The sequence below is a fragment of the Moesziomyces antarcticus genome, assembly GCF_000747765.1.
Source record: "Moesziomyces antarcticus DNA, scaffold: scaffold_v10053, strain JCM 10317, whole genome shotgun sequence".
In the NCBI taxonomy this organism is placed as follows: Eukaryota; Fungi; Basidiomycota; class Ustilaginomycetes; order Ustilaginales; family Ustilaginaceae; genus Moesziomyces; species Moesziomyces antarcticus.
Genome location: NW_014638957.1, coordinates 1 through 20,873, shown reverse-complemented (window position 1 = coordinate 20,873; position 20,873 = coordinate 1). Strand labels below are relative to the sequence as shown.

Here is a 20,873-nt window from a genome sequence, read left to right as displayed (position 1 = left end):
TCTCTCTCTCTCTCTCTCTCTCGAAAGAGCAATGCGATGCCTGGAATCTGGATTGGAATGTGTGAGATCGCTGCGTGCTACCGGAGGTTTCGAGGGAGAAAATGCGTTGAACCGGAATCTAAGTGGCAAAGCTCCGGCCGCTGCCTCTCCTTCCTTTTCTCCTTCCTTTTTGGGGGCGAAGGGCCAAACGTCGAAAATCGAAAATCGGAAATCGAAATACGAAAGTGGCCTGAGCTCAGCGCTGCATGCGTTGCGTTGCGTTGGGTTGGATTGCCTGTGCTTCCCGTGCGCGGATGGGCGCGACTAATTGGCCGCCGCCGCCCGCTCTATCTAAGCAGTTGCTCAGCAGCGCCGGCCAAGATGGAGCCGCCTCTTCCCGTTGCATTCGCACATTCGCACATTCGCACAGTCGGGCCCGAACTTCCGCTTCCTCAACCCCCACACACTTCCCCACCGCGACCACGGCTTCTTTCATCAACACCACCCCTCGAGGCACCAAGCGTCGTCAACGTCGTCGTCGTCGTGCATACAGTGGTCTATATACCCACCATCATCACCCCCTCCCCCCCTCCGGTCCACTTTGGTACTCCGCAGCCATGGCCTCGCCCAAGTCGGTCGATCGCGTCTGGGCGCTGCACGACTTTGAGGCCGAGAACCCAGACGAGGTGTCGTTCAAGGCGGGCGAGTGCATCCTCGTCGTCGAAAAGGACGACGAGTACGGCGACGGATGGTGGCAAGGCACCAACGAGCACGGCCACACCGGCCTCTTTCCTTTCACCTACACCACCCTCGATCGCACGCTCGCTCTCACCGCAACAAAGTCCGGCAACGCAACCCCGGATGCGCTCGGCACTCCGCACGGCGCCATCGCCTCGACGCAGCCCGGCGTCATGCACTCCACCATGGCCGACATCGACAATGCCCTCACAGAACTCCAGGGCGACCGCAAGCCCGCCAGCATAAACCACGCCGCTTCTTCCACCGCCACCGCCAACAACCCCGCCGCCGATTCGTCGCGCGCCTCCTTCACCAGCGAGCGCACCGACGCAGAGTCCGACAACCTCGCCGAGGAGTCCGACGACTTTGCCAGCCGTTCCGTCGCTGCACGTGCCGCGCTCGCCGCCAACGCACAGAAGAACCTCGCCAACAACGCACATCGCGAAAAGCAGGAGGAGCAGCGCATGCGTGCGCAGGCGCAGCGCCAGTTCGAAGAGGAGGAGGCGCGTCAGCGCGAGCTTCTGCTCGAAAAGGAAAAGGAGCGCCAGGCCAAGCTCGCAGCCGGCCACATCGACCCCGCCGACGAAAAGTCCAAGGCCGCCCCCATCGCAGGCGTCGACATGAGCGACGAGAGCGACAGCGAGGGCTCCGTAGGCCCGCTCGACGACTTTCAGGACAAGACCCACAGCCCGCTCTTTGGCAACCTCGCTGCCACCCCCACCGAAGGCGTCGCCGCGCGCGAGATCCAGCCCCCCACCTCTAGCCTTCAGGGCATTGTGGAGGACGACGCCAAGATCCAGCCTGCCTCTCAGCCAATCGCTCCCATCCAAGCCGCGACAGCATCCACCACGATTAGTACTACAGACACGCCCGCAGCACCCGCTCCGCTCACTTCGGACGACTTTACCTCGGCCGTGACTCCGGACGCTCCCACCACCGCTGACACGGCCGACGAGCCAGCTTCCTCCCACATCCCCGCCATCGCCGCCGGAACTGGTGCGATCGCTGTCGGTGGCGCAGCCGCCGCGTTGGCTGCCGAAGCTGCGCCACCTGCTGCTGACGACTCGACGCGCTCCGTCGCAGGAGACAGCACGCGCACCGGCACCGAGGCCGGCACGGGCGCCACGGGCACCGCCACCGCCGCCACCTCGGTCGCAGCCACGCCCAACGACGACGCCATCCCCGCAGCGCCGACTGCCAAGCCTCCCGCTGCGGCCTCGGCCAGCCTCACGGGCGATCCGACCGAGTGGGGCGTCGACCAGGTGGTCGAGTGGGCACGCTCCAAGGGCTGGGACGAGGCGGCGGTGGTGAGCAAGTTGCGCAACCACGAGATCTCGGGCGACGTGCTGCTCGAGATGGACATCAACATCCTCAAGGAGATCGACATTGTGGCGTTTGGCAAGCGCTTCCAGGTGGCCAATGGCATCAAGGAGCTGCGTGCCCAGGTGCCTGGGGCCGTCACGACGCCAGGCGCCTCGCAGCCTGCGCACGACGGTCTGGGTAGTCCGGCGATCATCGCTCCCGCGGCGGCTGGTAGTGCGTCGGGTACGCCGTCGTACTCGCCGTACAATGCCGGCTCGCACAGCGGCAGCAATGCCGACGGACGCAGCCTGAGCGCACGCATGGCCGAGACGAGCCTCGACCAGAGCTACGGCCCCGGCTCGAGCCGGCCGGGCAGCTATGGGGGCGAGCGCGACTCGTTTGGGCCCGCGCAGGCGGCCTACGGGGGCGCGGCGGGCGTGGCGGCGTGGCAGGCGCAGCAGGCGGGACAGGGCCATGCCGCGCGTGTGCCGAGCGGCGACGTACCGCTCTCGCCCACCGCCGCATCGCAATTCGGCGTGAGCTCGAGGTATGCGCCATCGAGCGGCACGTACGACGACAAGCTCGGTGCGCTGCCGTCGTCGCCGCGCAAGCGCGAGTCGACGGGCTCGGCGGGTGCGTCCGAGAAGAACAACCGCTCGAGCTTCTTTGGGCTCGGCCAGAGGAATCGCAAGCCGCCACCGGCGGGTGTGGCCGGAACCTCCGGTGCACCCGCATCCAACGCCGGCGACGATGAGCGCAGCAACAAGGGCACACTATCGCGTCTGGGCTTTGCGCGCAGCTCGAGGAACATCAGCTCGCAGTCGTCGCAGTCCAACTTCAAGGACCAGATCTCGCTGCCCACTTCGAGTCCGCACTTTGATGCCAATGGCGACACGGTGCGTCGACAGCGACAGTCTACGGGTAGCGGTACCGTTCTTGCCTCGCCTGCGACGAACGGTGAGATGGGGATGGGCATGTCGCCATCGGCACGACCGACTTCAATTGGCTCGGCGGGTGCAGAAGCGCCTTCTGCTGCCGCTGCGACGTCGGCTGGAGTAGGGAATGTTGCAGCAAGTGGGCCTGTGATGTCGCGCATTCAGCCGGTGGATTTGGAGGGGTGGATCAAGAAGAAGGGCGAGCGCTACAACACATGGAAGCCCCGCTACCTTGCACTCAAGGGCCCCGATCTGGTGATTCTTCGCGATCCGCGCGCCGAGAAGATCAAGGGCTACGTGAATATGAAGGGCTACAAGGTGATTGCGGACGAAAACACCAATCCGGGCAAGTACGGATTCAAGATTTTGCACGAGACCGAAAAGCCGCACTACTTTTCGTCCGAGGATCCCATCCTGGTGCGCGAGTGGATGAAGGCGCTCATGAAGTCGACCATCGGTAGGGACCATTCGTTCCCGGTTATTTCGAGCTACAACAACGCCACGATTAGCTTGAAGGAGGCTCAGAGGATGAATCCACCCCCGAGACCGCCCAGTCCAACGAGTAGGGCTAGGACACAGAGGGCAAAGGCTAGACCCAACCCCGAACAGCTCACTGCCAGGGATGCGGCGATTTTGATGAACCTCACCTCCGGTCAACCCACCAAGCCCGATGATCTGTAACTGCATCCCCCAGCCTCTGTTGTTTCTTAATGATCATTGAATGTTTTGCAACGACGAGCATCTAGTTGCGTGGGTGTGTTTAGAGGTCGGCGAAGAAGGTCTCTTTTGCAGGTGGGGATGGCTTGTCATCGTCATGGTCATCGTCATCGTCGTCGTCGTTGTCGTTTTGCTCGTCCGATTCGTGGGTGGATGGTTCGACTGGGACATCTGCATCGTCTTCTGCGTCATCGTCATGGTCATCTTCCGAGTCACTCGGCAAGTCGGTGATGCCCAAGGGCGCATCTTGGTCGCCATCTTCATCGAGCAGCGGAGTGAGATCGGTGAGCTTGACTGCATTCGAGTGACCGATACTGGCCAGTGTATTTCCCTTGCGCTTCATCCTCTCCACCGGCAGTCCATCGTGACTCGCAATAACGCCGAGTAGCTTGGATGGCAAAATCTGGACGACACGCACAAGGCCATCGGAGCTTCCCGTGAGCACTGTCTCGTCGTCGAGCGTCACGAGTGTATCCACCGAAGCCGGATGGCCGGGTACGCGGTCTACGTGATCGAGCAGTCCGTGTGCGGGCGACCACAGCGAGAGAATGCCGAGTTGGGTGCCTACGACGAGCTTCTGACTGCGTCGAATCGGGGTGATGGAGAGCAGCTCGTCTTCCTGGTCTTCGCTCTGCTCAAAGCTCGTCGGTCCACTCGAACGTAGGTCGATCGAGGAGAGCGAGCCGTCGCCCGAGGTGACGATGAGTCGCGAACGCGATTCCGCCTCCACCTCACTGCCCGACTCCGAGTCCGAGTCCGAGTTGGGGTGGAGAGATCGTTCGAGCGCAGCTTGGCGTGCGCGCTTGCGCTGCTTCTTGAGCTGGCTCTTGCTCTTCTTGGCTTCAGCTGCCGTCCTGGGTTTCGGGACGGGCAAGTCGGGCAGGTAGACGAGATCCGTGATCCAGTCAAAGTGATGATCCCACGATCGAACCGGTTTCGCACCCGCACCACCCGGTTTACGCGGATCCCAGAGTCGAACCACACCATCGTCGTCGCCCGTAACCACCATGGTCTCGTCGATAGGCAGCACCCGACTCGGCGCCGCATCGTGCGCATCCTGCCAGCTCTGCACCACTTTCCCAGTCTCCGTATCCGTGGCGTACAACCCCTTGTCTTTGGAGACGCTGTAGATGCTCGCACCGTCCGTGGCGAATGCCAACCCGCGGCACGACTTTTTCGACGGTCGTGACACCCATACTTTGCGATACAGCTTGCGCGACGCTTTGACATCACCATCCTCCGTGGCAGAGCGTGCCTTTTTCGAAGGTGGCGATGCAGGCGTGCGCGACGAAGACGGCTCCGCCACGTACGGCGAGAAGTCGACCAGCTGGATCTTGCCCGAGATGAGGCCGACGGCGAGCAGGTTGGTTTCGTCGTCGGGATGGAAGCTCAGATCGAGCGCATCGCTGCTGAGTGGAATGTCCATGTCGGTATCCTTTGAGTCTTGGCTGCGGCGTCGAGCAGCTGTGAGCAAGGTGAGCCACGGATGGAGGCGAGAGTGGTCGTGAGCAACGTCGGTGCAGAGGGGACGAGGACAGGGTCCATCCGTCTTTGCTTTTCCCTTTGGCTTTGGGTCCAAATTTGGCGGAGCGAATGCAGAAAACTCCAGCTGAAAAAGTCACGGAAAATCAGGAAAAAAGGCAGGCTCAAAAAATCCCGACGCACGGACGTGCAAAAAATCATGGATTGTTCGATCAGAGAAAGTCACAACGATGGCGAAAATCGGTCGGCTCCGATCAGATCACGTGTGCGCCTGGGGCGGCAGTGGTGGAATCGCGGCATGGCAGCCTTTCTCGCCATCATCTCGGTATCCTCTCCACACCATCGCCGCTGCGCTTTCACCCTCGACCAACACCGAGCACGGCACAGCACCTCTCTCTCTCTCTCTCTCTCTCACACACACACAGCAGACACATCACTGCATTCATACGCCAACATGCCTGTTCCCTTCGAGGCTGTCCTTCACATGGGTTCGTTGCGCCAATCCTTGCTCGCATTCTCCTGACGTTGAGCGCACTTGCTGACTCTTGCTTTCCCCTTCGCTTGCTGAATGTGCGCAGGCATGGTGGTCGTCATGTTCGGCGTCGCCGGTACCGGATACAACGTCGTTCGTCGACTGGCCGAAGATGGCAAGGTAAGCTCCTCCCTTCCTGACGCGAGCGTGACGGGGATAAGGCTGACGTTGGGTTTTGCGTGGACAGCCGATTCGACACTCGCTCGACGACTGGGAGCGCATGATGATGAAGCGCGACGAACGTCTCACCGGAAGCTTGAGAGGCCAAACTGTAAGTTTTCGAGCACAAGCATTCTCCAAGAGCCAAGGGTTCCTGACGACTTCTCTTGCACTGTGAATGACAGACCAACCCGATAGCGCCAAAAGAGTTTGCGACCAATTCCGCATGGGCCACCGAAAAGCTCTCCTAGACGTCGCCACCAACCACGCACACATCCCGTGCAGCTCTACACACACTGCAATCGCATCCCGTTCCCGATAACACACCCGGTCAAAAAGCATGAGGAGGTTTCAAATTGAAAGTCGAGGGGAGAGATGGAGGGGGCTACTTCCATACCTCGACGCGGCGTCGAAGTGTCTCGCGCACGTTGATCTTGTCGGCGTCGATGGCGAGTGTCTGCATGAGCGCTGAATACTCGTCTGTGGCGTGCTCCTTGTCCGAGTCGAAAGCGATCTGGACTGCCTTTGCTAGCGTCACATCCCCGGCGTCGGGCTGTTGGCTTTGACCCTGCTCGGTGCTCGGCAGCAGGGTGAGGAGTGTTGCGGTATCGATGGCAGGCTTCCAAGCCGCGCGAGGTTTCCTACCAAACCGACTGCCTGCATTGCTAGCGGCGAGTTCGTCAACGACGCCAAGCCAGCCGCGCTCGAGGTCGCGCCGGAAGCGCATGCCACCGGCATAGTTGAAGCGTTTCGATCCACCCGCCATCACAACGCGCTCCACCAACGCCGTCGCCAGCGACGCCGCGATGTGCCGGTAGATGGGCAGCATGGATTCGCGCTCCAGCACACCGCACAGATGTCCGAGGTGCGACGAAAAAATCGCCAGAGCAGCTACAAGCGCCGGCGTCGGATACGCCTCGAGCTCGTCTTGGTCCTCGCCAGCAAGCAGCGATTCCTGATCCCAACGTCGCACGATGTACGGTCGCAGCTGCTCGAGCGTCTCGCTCACCACCAATCGCTCAATCGCCGAGGTCGCCCGCTGTGCAATGTCGCCAAATTTGCGACGCGGCTCCTCCCATACGCCAAAGCTGCCGAACTCGTTGAGCACCTGCTTCTGTCCGACGTCGGTGATCTTGGGTGTGCCCACGCCTGCGTCGGCACTGGGCGCGTTCGATCCGGCGGTGAGCGGTCGTGCGACCGCCGCACCGCGCTTGAGACCGCGTCGGAGGAGCATGCCGAGACTAGCTGCATCGAGCTCTCGGTTTTCCTCGTCGCCCTCGTCCTTGCGCATGCCGAGCGCAAGTGCCCTGCCTTCGTCGGTCGAACCCAGGCTCGCGGCCATCTCGACAAACGCGGCGGATTCGGACCAGCGCTCGATCTCGCTGCACACGTACTGCGCCGACAGCAGCGCCTTGACGAGCCGACCGAGTCCACGCAGGCCCTTGACCATGTCCGAATCGGACGCGCCCGACACAAGCGCCGCCGGACCGGTGCTGGCGACGATCTCGCCAGGCATGGCGCGTGCAAAGGCGGACGAGAGCGACTCGAACGCATCGAGACTGCGCGTGAGGCGCTGCGCATACGACCGCAGGATGGGCAGCTGCACGATCGCCACAAACGCCAGCCGCTGCGACAGCGACGGCAGCGGACGGTACCGCTCCGACACCGACTCGAGCACCTCCATGGTGGATCGTGCCGACTTGGTGGTGCGGCTCGATTCTTGCGTCGAGGTCGAGTTGCCATCGAGCGTGGAATGAAAGATCTGCTCATCGTCGTCTGCAAGGCTGTCGGAGCTACCGATGGCCCAAGCATCAGGTGCATCCATGATCTCCTCGAACCGCTGCAGAGCAAAGTGCTTTTCGCCGTCCAGCCAGCGCTGGAACCACTCGGGATTGCCAAGGATGTCGTCCGAGATCTTGCGCACGCCTGCGCCGGAGAGCACGCTGAGCGCGGGCGGAAACTGCGTCTCGAGGTCGGCATCGAACGTGAGCGCCTGGAACACGGTATGCGCCAGCAGGCTCGGGTGGTCGAGCAGCGCCGGCATGGTCGAGGCGAGCTTGCGGCGCAGCGGCGTGAGCAGCGCATGGAGCAGCTCCGCGTACGTGTCGACGTGTCGATAGGCGCGATGCGACACGGCCGTGTTGGCGTAGTGACGGTTGAGACGCGCGACGGGACCGCCTGAGCCTGGCACGCCGTGTGCGGCGGGGAGGAAGAGCGGTGCGTGCGAGCGGATGAGCGCGGCGATGTGCGAGAGGTACCACTCGGGCTTGTCGAGACGGTTGGTGGAGCGGTCGCCGTCAAAGTGGTAGCGAAAGCGGAGCAGCATGGGTTCGACCAGGCACTGGGTGGTGAGCAGCGGCTGGTAGGCATCGCTGGCTGCGGCATCGGGTTTGGAGGTGGTGGGCTGCGACTTGGACGGCGGCTTGGCGGTAGCTCGTTTGAGCAGGCCGAGATGTTCTGCGGCGTCTTGGAGGGCACATACGTCGTCCCAGGCCTGTCGCACAGCCTCACTGTCGATGAGCTTCGCGCCGGCTGAGGTTGATGCATCCACGATGGCAGAGTCGGCGTTGGACTGCTCTGTCGCCGAAGTGTCCGCCCAGCCGGACTGAGCGATGGCGTCGGAGAGGCGCGAGCATCTCGCCTTTCTTAGCGCCTTGAACGCAGCCGATCGCTGGGCTCGGAGGAATGCGACGAGTTTGGGCTGATTTCGACCAGCGTTGTGCGCGTCTACCCCGGCGGTCGAGAGCTTGTCGACCCTGCGCACGAGAGCGTCGAGCTCGGCGAGATGCTCCAGAGCGCGTGAGGAGCGGGGCTGGTCTTTCTCGCTGCTGATCACCGCCAGACGCAGGTCTTCGGCCTGAGCGAGGATTGTAAAGTAGTCTTTGGCCTTTCGAAGCTGGTCGATGGCGGCGTGAAGCTGCTCGAGGCGTGCCATGAGGGTGAGGGCGCCTTGCCTGCTGGACTGGGGTGCGGAAGCAGCTGCACCCTGGATGACGAGGTCCTGGCAGAGATCGAGGAGCTTGTCCTCTGTGGATGCAATGTCATCGGGAAGCGAAGAGAGCGTGTCTTTGAGAGTCTGTACCGAGGAGAGGCTGTCGAGCAGCTGCGCGCGAAGCTGGGATTCGAGGTGAGCGGTCGTGTTGGCTGTCTGCTGGTGCGCCGAGGTGAGCTGAGCGAGGTACGCCTCGAGCGTGTCAGACGAAGGGAGGCAGGTGAATGTGGGGCGCAGGTCTGCTCTGTCGTTGGCGCTGGCTCGGAGCGTGTCGGAGGCGAGCTGCGGGAGGATGTAGTTGCAGTGTTCGACGACATAGCTCAGCTGCTGGTCGGCCGAGGGTGGCTGAAGGTAGGCAGCCAGCTGATGCGGCTCCAAGGTTGCCGACGATGCCATAGTGTCCGACGAGACTGGGATGAGTTGGGTGTGTGGAAGGTGGAAGGTGGAAGGGGGAAGGATTGACAGCGTGGCTCGAGCTCAAGACCAACAATTCTCGACGTGGAGTTGGATTTTTCGGGCAAAAAATGTTAGAGCGAGTCACGCCGCGCGGATGGCCGATGCCGGGCAGTGCGGAATGAGTTCGAGCTCAGCCCACACCGAAAGAGAAGCGAGAGAGGCTGCAGAGGGAGAGAGCGACCCTGCGCTTGAGCGAGGCACTGGCTCAGTGTGGCTGCGCCTCGCATGCACACGTCGGCTGCTCGCCTTGGCACTTCGAGCTTGAGCTAAGCCTGGGAGTTGGGGGGTTATCGTCGCCGTCTTTGCTCCACTCGTTTTGCCTCTCTACCTCGAACCATTCACTCGCTGCTCTCTTCTCTCTCCTATCTCTCTCGGCTCGACTCCGACACAGCTGTGGCCGAATCGCATCCAGCCCAGCTGCGCTGAGCTGTGCTGAGCTGTGCTGACTGGCCTCTGCCGCCATGCCTCGTCCCGGCGCCGGCGCGCGCACTCCTTCGCGCCGATCCGACGAGCTCTTTGCTGCTTTCAACGGCCCTGCCGACACCGATCCTGCGCTGCCACCGGGCTATTCCGAAGCCAGCAGCTCTGCATCGCGATCCGCTCCAAGAATGTCGACGGACGTCTTCTTTGACGCTGGCGATGCGCTGCCGCCTGAGCCCGACGCTCCGTCGCTGCGCGCCTCGGCCGCCACCGACCCTCTTGGCGCAGATCGTGCCAACGCATCATCGTCGGATCATCGCGCTCAATCCTCCTATCGACCGCCTCGCCCGAGCAACCCAAACACGTTCGCCTACGACTTTGAGCGGCCCGAATACTTTCCCACTGCAACACGCAGACCGCCCGCCTCGGCCAACAATAACACCACCGCCACCACCACCAGTCCCTCACCAGACCCTCCCACCAACACGCACCAGACCATCGACATGGGGTTCCAGGGTGGCGACAACGACAACGACGACTCGATCCACTCGGCGGGCGGCAGTGTCCAGCGCAACGGCTACAGCTCGCTGCCCACATCCAATGCCGGCGCTTCCAGTCAGGATGCCTCGGAGCACATGTCGAGGAGCGATCGCATGCGTTTGGCGCTCGGCCGATTCGGACGCTTCGTCGGCATGGGCATTCCGGGCGCGCGCTACTCTTCGCTCGCCCAGCACGACGGCGCGCGAGCCGGTGTGCATCGTCCGCGCGTCGTCGGCGGCGGAATCGGCCAGGACGGCGTCTTTGCCAACCTCAGCGCAAAACCCGAACGCCGTCGACGCGGCCACAACGCCGGCGGCACCGACGACCGAGGCGACGACGACGACCTCGAGGACGACGTGCAGCCGCCCACCTACGACATTGCCGCCGCCGATGCCGTGCCCCAGTACTGGGAGACCACCATCCTGGGCGGCAGCGTCCATCCGCTCGCCAACGGAATGGGTTGGACCCCCGGCGGCGCGCACGTCGGCGCCATCGAGGACCTCATCGTCGAGGGCCTCGCCGTGGGCAACCTGTTTGGCTTTGCGTGGAACATGCTCGTGTCCATGACCTTCCAGTTTGTCGGCTTCCTCCTCACCTATCTCTTGCACACCACCCATGCTGCGCGCTGCGGCAGTCGCGCCGGTTTGGGCATCACGCTCATCCAGTACGGCTTCTATCTGCGCACGCGCGCCGCCGAGATCGCCGAGGGCAAGATCATCGATGGCCCCTTTGCAGCTGGTGGCGGCGCCGTCTCTGCTGGCGCAGGGGGCAGTGGCTGGTTCGGCGAGGAGATCGACTCGGACCCCACGGCAGCAGGCGGTGCCAGGAGAAGGCGCGGCTGGGTCCAGCGCATGGTGCAGCCAGGACAGCCCAACGCCAATGGCGCCACGCTCGCCGACCTCATGGCGGCGCAGGCGGATGGTCAGCCCGTCAACGTCGGCGACCAGAACATCTCGGACAGCATGAGCCAGTCCACCGAGTGGCTTGCGTACGTGCTCATGGTGCTTGGATGGACCATCCTCCTCTCGAGCATGCTCAGCTACTGGCGCATCTATCGCTGGGGCAAGAGCCTCGTCGACGCCGCCAGGCGCGAGCAGGAGTCGAGCGAGAGTACGGCCAATGCAGAGGGCGAGAGCGCGGCAACTTCGGGCGCAACGGGCTTTGTGCATCGCTTCCGCTCGCTCTTTGGTAGTCGCAGCGGCGGTGCGAGCGGCACGGGCGAGGACTGGGTCATTTTCCCAGGTGCGGGACGCCGGCTCGGCACCACCACTGGCCGCTCAAGAGGCGCAGCGCGGTCGCAAAACGATGCCAGCTACGACCATCCCACGAGCATCGCCGATCTGGAAGACGACGACGGTTTGGATACCCAAGATGCGCGTCTCAACCCGCAGGAGCGAAGGCTGCTCAACGACATGCGTCGCGTCGGTCTTTTGTAGCACCACTTGACCACACACTCTTTTTTGTTATTTCACCGTGCGTTACCCTTTCGAAGTTGTGGTTGACGAGTGTGGTGCGGCTGAGAGGTCGGGGAAGGAAGGACTTGTCGGGGGGCTCATGCGGTATGGACGAGAGAGGAAGGATGTGACTCGGGATGACTCGCACTGCCGCGGAACGTCGGACTTGACTCGATGCGTTGAGTTGCGATGGTGGTAGCAGTGCGGGGTCTCCGCGGAGTGCGGAGAGGCTGAGTTTCGGTGCGAGTCAGATTTTAAGGCACGCACGGACGACTGTCATCCGAGCTCATCTGGCAAAATTTTCGGGACAGCATACGGCGACATGGATTTCTCTCTTCGGCAAAGCGGTCGGAAGAACCATGTGCAACCCGCCGGCAAACAAACGCTTCATCAAGCCTTCGTTCTCCTATGACCCTGGGAGCTGAGAGATAAGGTGTTGCTTTATAACCATCGCTTTCGCATCCATCTCTCAGCACCACAAGATCTCTCCGACATACAACATACACTTCGTCCCGCAACTTGGATCACAATAGGTTTCGTCTGGCTTTCCGCTCGTTACAGTCGCTTCTCGGTCTCGTATACACAATATAGTTTCGCAGCAACAACTACAGTATCTCGCATCGCTTCAACAAAAAAGCTCGATCCGCTTCCAAACGGACTCTGCAGGATCAAGCTTCCCCGACAAACAGCCTCTGATAAAAGAACATAGCAACGACATGATTCCTTCGATATCGTCCTTGGCAGGGGTGGGTCACGGCCTCGCAGCCAGGCCGGCAGTGCACATGCCAGCGCTCGACGACTTCTACTCGCTCGCTGCCGCCGCAGTCTGTCTGGCCGTGCTCGGCATCCTTGCTCTCGTACTCCTCACCACTTCGTCACCATCTCCGCATGGATACACCAGGCTAGACACCGATGCAGAGTCACCGTCGCTGCCAACACTCGACGACGACAACGGCGAGAACGAGGTGCAAGGATACGCCTTTGAGCTGCGCAAGGCGCATGGCACTCCACTCGATACCCAGGCGTTCGAACGCCACAGACTGCTCGTTCACATCGCCATCGCCGTCCTCGCCGTGGTCGGGCTCGCGCTAGATGCAGCTGCGATCGTTCAGCTTGTGCTGGCGAGCGATGAAATTCCATCCTCGCTGTACCTGGCTTCGGCCTCGGCAGGGCTGCATACAGTGCAGGTCGTACTGTCCATGCTCGATTTGAGGCTGGCAGAAGCGACGAGGCTGGCGTACATCTCGCTGCTCGCCTTCGTCTGGCTGCTCGTAAAGCTGCTCGTCGCACTGTCCGAGTACCGACTCAGGCTGCCCATTCACGCCGCCGACGCAGGTCAGCTGCTGTTTACACTCAACGTACTCTGCGGTACCATCGGCTTGGTCGTCGCCTTCATCTCGCCCTCGGGCCCGAAGGTGATGGTGGATGCAACACAGAATCTCACCGCACGCCAGATCCTGCGCAACACGGTGGGCGGTGGATCCGTAGCACAAAACGCTTGGGGCTTCAAGGCCTTCCCCGTCGTCAAGCAGGCTCATACCAAAGGCAGGATCGAGGAGGATGACGTACCCGCGCTCGATTACACCTACAAGTCGGCGTACGTCGCGGAAGAGATGATCCGAAAGTATCGTCAGCTCCTCGCTGCGTCCACCGCCAAGAATCCGGCGGCGGGTCGTAGCGATGCAGTCAAGGCCCGTGTGCTGCTGAGCTCGCTTATCGCGTGCAATGCCGCTGAGCTCAAAGCTACCGCGGTCGTACTCGTCATCACCACATTTTCGTTCTACTTCCCCAAGCTCGGCATGAGCATCTTGCTCAACGGCATCGAACAGTACGATCAAACCCTCAAAGGTCCGAATGCGATCAAGGATACCGTGCCAAACAGGGCTCGTGCAACGCTCATCTATTCGGCAGTCTTTTACCTCACCCTGCTGTGGGAAGGATTCATCGTGTACTACTACTTCCGTCCGCTCGGAACCTACCTCAAGACTAAAGTGCAGACCCAGCTCACAACGCTCCTTGCATGGAAGCGGTTGCGCCAGAAAGAAGCCTCGGCTCCCTCTGGTGCTGACGATGCAGAGGATGCAAAGGAGGCTGGAAACGACGAGGGCGAAGCGTCGGCAAGTTCGTCGTCGCAAGTGATCAATCTCGTCACCACGGATGCCAATCGCATCTTTTCGCACATCGATATGTTCAGCTTTGGCATCATGGGTCCGCTCGAGGTGTTCGTGGGTGGATGGTCAGCGTACTACCTTCTTGGCAATGGTGCACTGATGGGTCTGCTGGTGGCAGCACTTATGCAGCCCATCGCCATCCTGATCGGACGCATCACGGAGCGCATCGACGACAAGCTGCAAAAGTCGCGCGACAAGCGCGTCATGCTGCTCTCCGAAGCCATCCGTGCCATCCGCATGATCAAGTACGAGGCATGGGAGGACGATATGGCCGCACGCATCATGCACACCCGCCGCGCAGAACTCAAGTGCCAGGCACAGAGCTGGATCGTCTTCACCTTCTTTGGCGGCTTCTTTGCCTTTGTGCCCATGCTCACCATCGTCGTCGCTTTTGCTTGGTACACGGTCGTTGAGGGCCAGCAGCTCACTGCGTCAGTAGCCTTCCCCGCCGTGGCGGTGCTCATGGAGCTAAGGTTTGCTGTCAGCTATCTGCCCAGCAACTTCCTCATGATCATCCAGGGTTGGGTCTCGCTCAAGCGCATTGCTGCCTATCTCGAAACTGGCGAAGTCGAGCTCAAGACGGGCGAGTACACGCCAGCCACTAGAAACGGAGCCGACAACCCTGCTGGCGCATCGAGCTCGGTCGGCCGCATCGCGCTCAAGAACGCCGAAATCACCTGGCCTTCGGAAGGCGATGCCTCGGCAGCTTCGGGAGCAGCCACTCCAGGCCGCTTCTCGCTCTCGATCCCCGAGGCGACGTTCGAGGTGGGCAAGACCAACCTCGTGTGCGGCAAGATCGGATCGGGCAAGACGCTGCTTCTGCTTTCGCTGCTTGGCGAGGCCCAGCTGACGTCCGGCAGCATCGAGTGTCCGCGCTCGCACCCCGCTGCATCGCTGTACGCCGTGCGCTCTGCATCTTCGCATCGCCGCGCCAAGTGGTGGATCGACCTGTCGCTCGCTGCGTATGCGCCGCAGCGTCCGTTCCTCTTCAACGCCACCGTACGCGACAACATCATCTTTGGCCTCGAGTACGATGCGCACCGCTACCGCGCCGTCATCTTTGCGTGTGGCCTCAAACCGGATCTCAAGATCTTCAAGGACGGCGACCGCACCGAGATCGGCGAGGGAGGCACCAACCTCTCGGGCGGACAGAAGGCGAGGATCTCACTCGCTAGGGCCGTCTACTCGCATGCAGGGACCGTGTTGATCGACGACTGCCTCTCGGCGCTCGACTCGCACACCACAAAGCACATTTGCGAAAAGCTATTCGATGGAGGAGAATCGGGTTTGCTGGCGGGAAGGACTACCGTGCTTGTGACGCACCATGTCAAGCTCATGGCGAGCAGGTGCAGCAAGGTGCTTGTGCTGCAGGAAGGCAGGCAGGCATTCTTTGGCAGCGCCGACCAGTTTACCAACTCGATCTTTTTCCAGCTAGAGAGCGAGCAGAGCGCTGCCGAAAAGGACGACGAGGAACACGTGCCGAGCTTCGGATCCAACACCTCCACTGCGGCCAACTCGGCCGCTAACAGCGACGAGGAAGACGAGGCGCTGCTCAACCCTGCCAACGTCGGCGATGGCAAGGGTGCAAATGCCTCCGAGTTTTCGGTGCATACGGTTGGCGCGGAGGCTGGCAGGACCACTCTGCGACGAAGGGCTTCCGTCTCGGCCTTTAGCCACGTCTCGGGCCTGCTGGACGGCGCGGCCGAGGGCGAAGAGGGCCAAGGCGATGTGCACAAGCAGGTCACCGAAGAGACGCGCAAGCAGGGCCGTGTCTCGTTCGCGGTCTACAGTGGATACGTCCGTGCTGGCGGCGGCCTGCTCGTGTGGCTGCTGCTGCTGGGCTCTTTCGCCGCCAATGCCTTTTCCGACCTGGGTGCCAACTGGTGGTTGCGGCTGTGGGCTCAGTCGACGGCGGATGGCGATGCGGGCATCGAGCGCGCCGAGCACTCGACCGAGTGGTGGCTCTCGCGCTGGATGCTCATCCAGTCCGTCCAGGTGGTCGTGCTCACCGCCGGATACGCTCTCGTCTGCACCGCCTCGCTGCTGGCCGGCAGCCGGCTCTTCAAGCAGCTGCTGCGAACCGTGCTTCGTGCGCCGCTGCGCTTCCACGACTCGACACCCTCCGGACGTCTGCTCAACAGGTTCGGCAGAGACATGGAGCAGATCGACTCGTCCATCGCCGAGGAGCTCACGGATGCAGCAAAGTCGCTCCTCATGGCTCTCGCCGCGCTGGTCGCAACGTGGATCGGAGGCGGCCCGATTTTGATCGTCATGCTCTTCTTCATGGCACCGGTCTTCTACGTGCTCGTGTCGACATTCACCATTGCCGCGCGCGACCTCAAGCGGCTCGACTCGAACTCGGCGTCGAAGCGCATCACGTGCTTTACGGATCTGATCACGGGCGTGGTGACCATCCGTGCCTTTGGCTCGTCGGCAGCGTACTATGCCACGCTCATGGAGAGGCTGGATGAAAACATGATGTTCTACTTCTGGCAGGGCTATGTGCGACAGTGGCAGAGCCTGCTCTTCTCGCTCGCCACCTCGGGCTTTGTCATCTCAACCGTGCTCGTCGTGACGCTCGTACCCGGCTCGTCAGCTGCTCGAGCGGGTTTCACGCTCAGCTTCGTGCAGAACCTCACCTCGATGCTCCAGTTCGGTCTGCGCTCCATGTCCAACGTCGAGCAGGGCCTCGTGGCCGTCGAGCGTGTGATGGAGTACTTTGACATCGACACCGAGCCGCTCGATGCGCCTCCGCAGTCGGCAGGCGGCGAGATCAAGGTCGCCCCGAACTGGCCCGATAAGGGTGCCATCGAGATCCAGGATCTGCACCTCGCATATGCCGACAACCTGCCGGATGTGCTCGATGGAATCACTCTCTCGATCGGCGCGGGTGAACGCGTGGGCATCGTAGGCGCAACCGGCAGTGGCAAGTCGACACTCGTCTCGGCACTCTTCCGATTCTTCGAGTACCGCAGCGGCAGCATCGTGATCGACGGCGTCGATATTGGCAGGCTGGGTCTCAAGACGCTGCGCAGCAGGATGAAGATCGTTCCGCAAGACCCGCTGATTCTGTCAGGCACGCTGCGTAGTGCCGTCGATCCGCTCGAGCAGTACTCGGACGTCGACATCAGCCGAATCCTCGTCCGCGTCGGTCTGCTCAAGGAAAAACTCCCTGCCGCCGCAGGATACGGCACTTTCAACGGTGCTGGTTCGGTCCCCAACCTCGCCGGTGGAAGCACGAGCTCATCGACGCTGCTCGCTGCACAGGAAGAGTCGTCCGACGACTCCGGGATGCTCACCTCGCTCGAGGCGCGCATCGAGGAGAGCGGAACCAACCTCTCGGCTGGCCAAAAGCAGCTCCTGTCACTCTCGCGTATCCTGCTCTCGGCATCGAACCCCGAGAATGCAAACTCGATCGTCGTGCTGGACGAGTCGACATCGTCGATCGACTACGCCACCGACGCCAAGATCCAGACGCTGCTCAACGAGCACTTTGCCGCACACAATACCACTGTGCTCGCCATCGCCCACCGCCTCAGGTCGATCATCGGCTTTGATACCGTCGTCGTTTTGGATCACGGCAAGGTCGTCGAAAAGGGCTCGCCGCGTGAGTTGCTCATGCGCGACGACGGCTGGTTCTGCCGCCTCGCTACCAGCACGGGAGAGGACGAGCTGGGCGCCCTCAGGAAGGCGGCTGGCCTTTGAGAAGCCACGTCATTTTGGCGCTCGTACGTTTGGTTCTCCAATCACGATACGAATGCGATATCTGCTCTCGACTAAGATTCTGCATGATCACTATGAGTGGCGATGGCATTGATGTGGAGTGCAAATGTGTGTGAGTGGATGTGTGTGAGTGCGAAGAGCTGAGAAGGAGCCCGATGTTCAGTGAGGGTTTGACCAGACCAGCAGAATCACAAGCCTCAACACACTCGCCGATCTGGTCTCCTGGACGGAACCGCCGGAGAGACGGACGGCGGTACGAATTGGCATGACAAGCAGAGCTGTTACTGCGGACTTGATGGGGAAAGGGCCTTGACGGACGTTTTGCGAGCCGCCTGAATGCGCAAGGATGGAGACCTGGTCCTGATCTCGGCGCCAAACTACGTCTGAAGAATGGAGTGCGAAGGAGGTTGCTTTGGTGCATCTCGGAAAAGCGCAACATAGAGCTTCTCGCGCATCAAGTCCTCTTGAGACTGCGTTGCTCCGCGGCCGCTGATCTCGACTATGCCTGATTCGTGATGTGAGGTAAGGGATCATGGGACGCTCTGCAGCTCTGCGTGTTGTGGTCAGTGTTGCCTCTTTGCTGCCGGGTGAAGAGGGCCAGAAGAAAGGCCGCTGATTGGCAAAGAATTGAGACTTGTGGGCCCTAGGTGGCGAGTCTACGAACTTCTTCGATCAAAGCGATGGCCTCTTCGCGCTGCGGTGCCTGCAACTTGCGCTCAAAAGGGCACGCAGTCGGTCCATGATGTCGTGGATGGTGGCAATGTTCTTCTCCTTTCGCGTCATTCTGCCGCTTAAGCCCTTCGCATTGCAAGGCTTTATCAACACAGCGCAGAGGTCGCAAGTCAACGCTCGTTTCTCTCCTGACCAAGAGAGACCAGTGCCGAAGGTGCAGTGTTTGCCGTTGCGTTTGCAGTTGCCGCAGCCTCGATTGGTGACCTTGAAGCCGACCTCGAGATCCTCGTCGATGCCTGGAAAGTCCTCCAAAGTGCGGCGACGATTTTCAGCCGTGTCTGGGAGCGGGAAGGTGGGTCGACATTGCTCATGTGGGGTCATTGTCGATGGGATTCGATGGTTGATGATGGTGGGCATAGATGAAACGGAAGAGCTATAATACCGTAGGAGATAGGCGCATCTGGAGTGGCGTTTAAATCGAATCGAAACAACGGAGATCTGGGACCTTGCAGTCCGAGTGTGACTGGAAAAGGAGCGGAGGTGTCAATCACCTCATCAGTGCCAAAAAGCTTTCAGAATGTGCCCCAGCGCATGGCGCGTACGCTTCCGAAGGGCGACGAGGGCAATCCCCTTCGACCGCAGCGTGTGCTCACACGAAGTCCGCACTTGCAACAGGCAGTATGACACGGTCAAAGTGCCAGAAAGTGTGACCGCCGCTCGCAGGACCACGATGACCTCAGGCCGAGTGCAGGTTCGTGAGCTCGAGATGAGGTCGCCGTTGCTCGGTGCGCGGCCTTCAACATTCCGGATCGAGCCAAAATCAAGCTCGGAGCTTCTGGACATCACATCGATAGCCAAGCCTTGCCGCCATGAAAGTGAGCCAGCGGAGCGTGCCGATGCCAGCGTTCATGTCACGGCAGATGCGCATCCGAGCTTTCATTTGAGCGACTGCGAGCGCAGCAACCCGCCGACACCTTCCGCGCCGTGCCAAGAAGGGTCGGCCCCACCAAAGCATCTTTTTGTTGTCACATCCGTGCATTTCATCACTCACGCGCAGCGACGCGCAGAGCCGCGGTCACGGACGACAGCCTTCTGAATCAAAGGATGGGCATCTGCAGACTCGCCGCGCCGCAAACACGTCCATCGACTGCCACCATACCATCGCCCTTGCAGGCTAAGTCGTCACAACATGTCGAAGAGGAAGAGAACGTCCACCTCTGCGAACGACTCGGAAGACGATGAGCGCGAAGGGTCCAACAGCTCAAGCTCCTCGGAATCAGGCGACGAGGAAGCCGACGATGTCAAGAACGTCGAGACGCGTGATGGAGAGGAGCCTGACGTTGGCGACGTGACAACTCCCGTCGACACGAAAGAAAGTGAACCGAGATACGAAGTCCGAGCCATTTGGACCGCCAAGGATCCCACACTGTGCGCTTTCGACGAGTACCCTGACCCAACCAGCCGGAAGACTCTCGCCAAGGGTACGCGCAGGTTTCGCTACCTGGGTCCCTCCAGCCAGCTCTCTTGGCGCGAGCGCACCGATATGGCCCAGGAGGTTGCACGCTCGATCTGCTTGAGCAACTGGCCGATCAAGGCGGCCGAAATTTTCGTGCAGGCGCCCAAGATGCGCAAAGGCGAGTGGTACCTGGACATCGCCACCACGACGCAAAAGGCCTACGAGCAGCTTGCGCACGCCGAGCCCAGCTTCCGCTCCCATGCTTTCGAGCTCGTCTCGTCGTGCGCTCCATTTCCGAGCCACCACATCCTCATGCGCATCGACGGTATCGACGTGCGCAACGGCCTACTGGCGATCGTCAACAGCATCAAGGAAGAGGTGCACGGCTGTGTCCGCATCATTGCGTACTGGGCGAGGTTCCGCCACCGACCAGATGACGACGCGCCCGCCAGTGATGATTTCACGGGCACAGTCTATGTGCTTGGTGCCGGCAACGACGACAAGATCGAAACCGAAAAGCTCCCAGGCTTTCTCGACTTCAAGGACCTCCAGTGGCCAAAGCGCGTCGGCGTGTGGTACGACGGACGCCCTGCTGAGTGCAGCGCCTGTAACTGGAGCGTCTCACGCCACCTCGTCAGGGACTGCGAAGCTCAATGCTGCCACTCCAAGCGCCGCCGCATTAGCTCGCCAGCCTGCCCGGAAGTCGTGGAAGAGTAGTCCAAGGCTGGCATCATTGCCAAGCTTGTTGGACGAAGGATGCGACACCCGCTCTCGCATCAATACAAAATCGCCATGGCGGATGCTGCTCTACGAACACGAAACTGCAATACGAAGACTCAACCGTAATGCGAAAACAAGACTGCAGATCCTCCCCTTATATGCCCAAGCATACATGTGTGGATCACGCAAAACGGTTCTAACAAGCTGTGTGCGCCTCTCCGTCTTCTTCAAATCAGCGACACTCGAGTACGGACGGGTTGCGCTGGTTCAAGCCATCTCTTTTGGAAACATCGCATGGACTAGATGCGCCGGCTCGTTTTTGCATAGGCACGTGAGGCATCGCAAGGCGCATCTCTGCAGCGAACCTGCCGAGTCTTGGAGCGAGCATCGGTGTTACTGCCACCAACCAGGCCAACTAGAGACAT

General features: G+C 61.2%; 8 protein-coding genes across 8 annotated transcripts; 5 read left to right on the top strand and 3 right to left on the bottom strand.

The window, feature by feature from the left end:
• Positions 1-293: 293 nt before the first annotated feature.
• PAN0_053d6466 (uncharacterized protein) lies at positions 294-3,635 on the top strand (the record flags this gene model as incomplete). Its single annotated transcript, XM_014798093.1, has 1 exon — positions 294-3,635. The coding sequence occupies one exon, from the start codon at positions 294-296 to the stop codon at positions 3,633-3,635; it is 3,342 nt and encodes a 1,113-aa protein (XP_014653579.1).
• Positions 3,636-3,714: 79 nt separating this feature from the next.
• PAN0_053c6465 (WD40 repeat-like protein) lies at positions 3,715-5,097 on the bottom strand (the record flags this gene model as incomplete). Its single annotated transcript, XM_014798092.1, has 1 exon — positions 3,715-5,097. One exon carries the CDS (start codon positions 5,095-5,097, stop codon positions 3,715-3,717), a length of 1,383 nt encoding a protein of 460 aa, XP_014653578.1.
• Positions 5,098-5,607: 510 nt separating this feature from the next.
• PAN0_053d6464 (NDUFA1, NADH dehydrogenase 1 alpha subcomplex, 1, 7.5kDa) lies at positions 5,608-6,095 on the top strand (the record flags this gene model as incomplete). Its single annotated transcript, XM_014798091.1, has 4 exons — positions 5,608-5,641; positions 5,732-5,805; positions 5,873-5,956; positions 6,030-6,095. 4 exons carry the CDS (start codon positions 5,608-5,610, stop codon positions 6,093-6,095), a joined length of 258 nt encoding a protein of 85 aa, XP_014653577.1.
• Positions 6,096-6,229: 134 nt separating this feature from the next.
• On the bottom strand, positions 6,230-9,232 carry PAN0_053c6463 (RINT-1 family protein; the record flags this gene model as incomplete). The annotated part of the gene is made up of 1 exon (XM_014798090.1): positions 6,230-9,232. The coding sequence occupies one exon, from the start codon at positions 9,230-9,232 to the stop codon at positions 6,230-6,232; it is 3,003 nt and encodes a 1,000-aa protein (XP_014653576.1).
• A 521-nt stretch (positions 9,233-9,753) lies between these two features.
• On the top strand, positions 9,754-11,688 carry PAN0_053d6462 (uncharacterized protein; the record flags this gene model as incomplete). The annotated part of the gene is made up of 1 exon (XM_014798089.1): positions 9,754-11,688. One exon carries the CDS (start codon positions 9,754-9,756, stop codon positions 11,686-11,688), a length of 1,935 nt encoding a protein of 644 aa, XP_014653575.1.
• Positions 11,689-12,422: 734 nt separating this feature from the next.
• PAN0_053d6461 (multidrug resistance-associated ABC transporter) lies at positions 12,423-17,582 on the top strand (the record flags this gene model as incomplete). Its single annotated transcript, XM_014798088.1, has 1 exon — positions 12,423-17,582. The coding sequence occupies one exon, from the start codon at positions 12,423-12,425 to the stop codon at positions 17,580-17,582; it is 5,160 nt and encodes a 1,719-aa protein (XP_014653574.1).
• Positions 17,583-17,977: 395 nt separating this feature from the next.
• Positions 17,978-18,689, bottom strand: PAN0_053c6460 (uncharacterized protein; the record flags this gene model as incomplete). Its single annotated transcript, XM_014798087.1, has 3 exons — positions 17,978-18,105; positions 18,261-18,398; positions 18,476-18,689. 3 exons carry the CDS (start codon positions 18,687-18,689, stop codon positions 17,978-17,980), a joined length of 480 nt encoding a protein of 159 aa, XP_014653573.1.
• Positions 18,690-19,461: 772 nt separating this feature from the next.
• PAN0_053d6459 (uncharacterized protein) lies at positions 19,462-20,445 on the top strand (the record flags this gene model as incomplete). The annotated part of the gene is made up of 1 exon (XM_014798086.1): positions 19,462-20,445. One exon carries the CDS (start codon positions 19,462-19,464, stop codon positions 20,443-20,445), a length of 984 nt encoding a protein of 327 aa, XP_014653572.1.
• Positions 20,446-20,873: the final 428 nt, after the last annotated feature.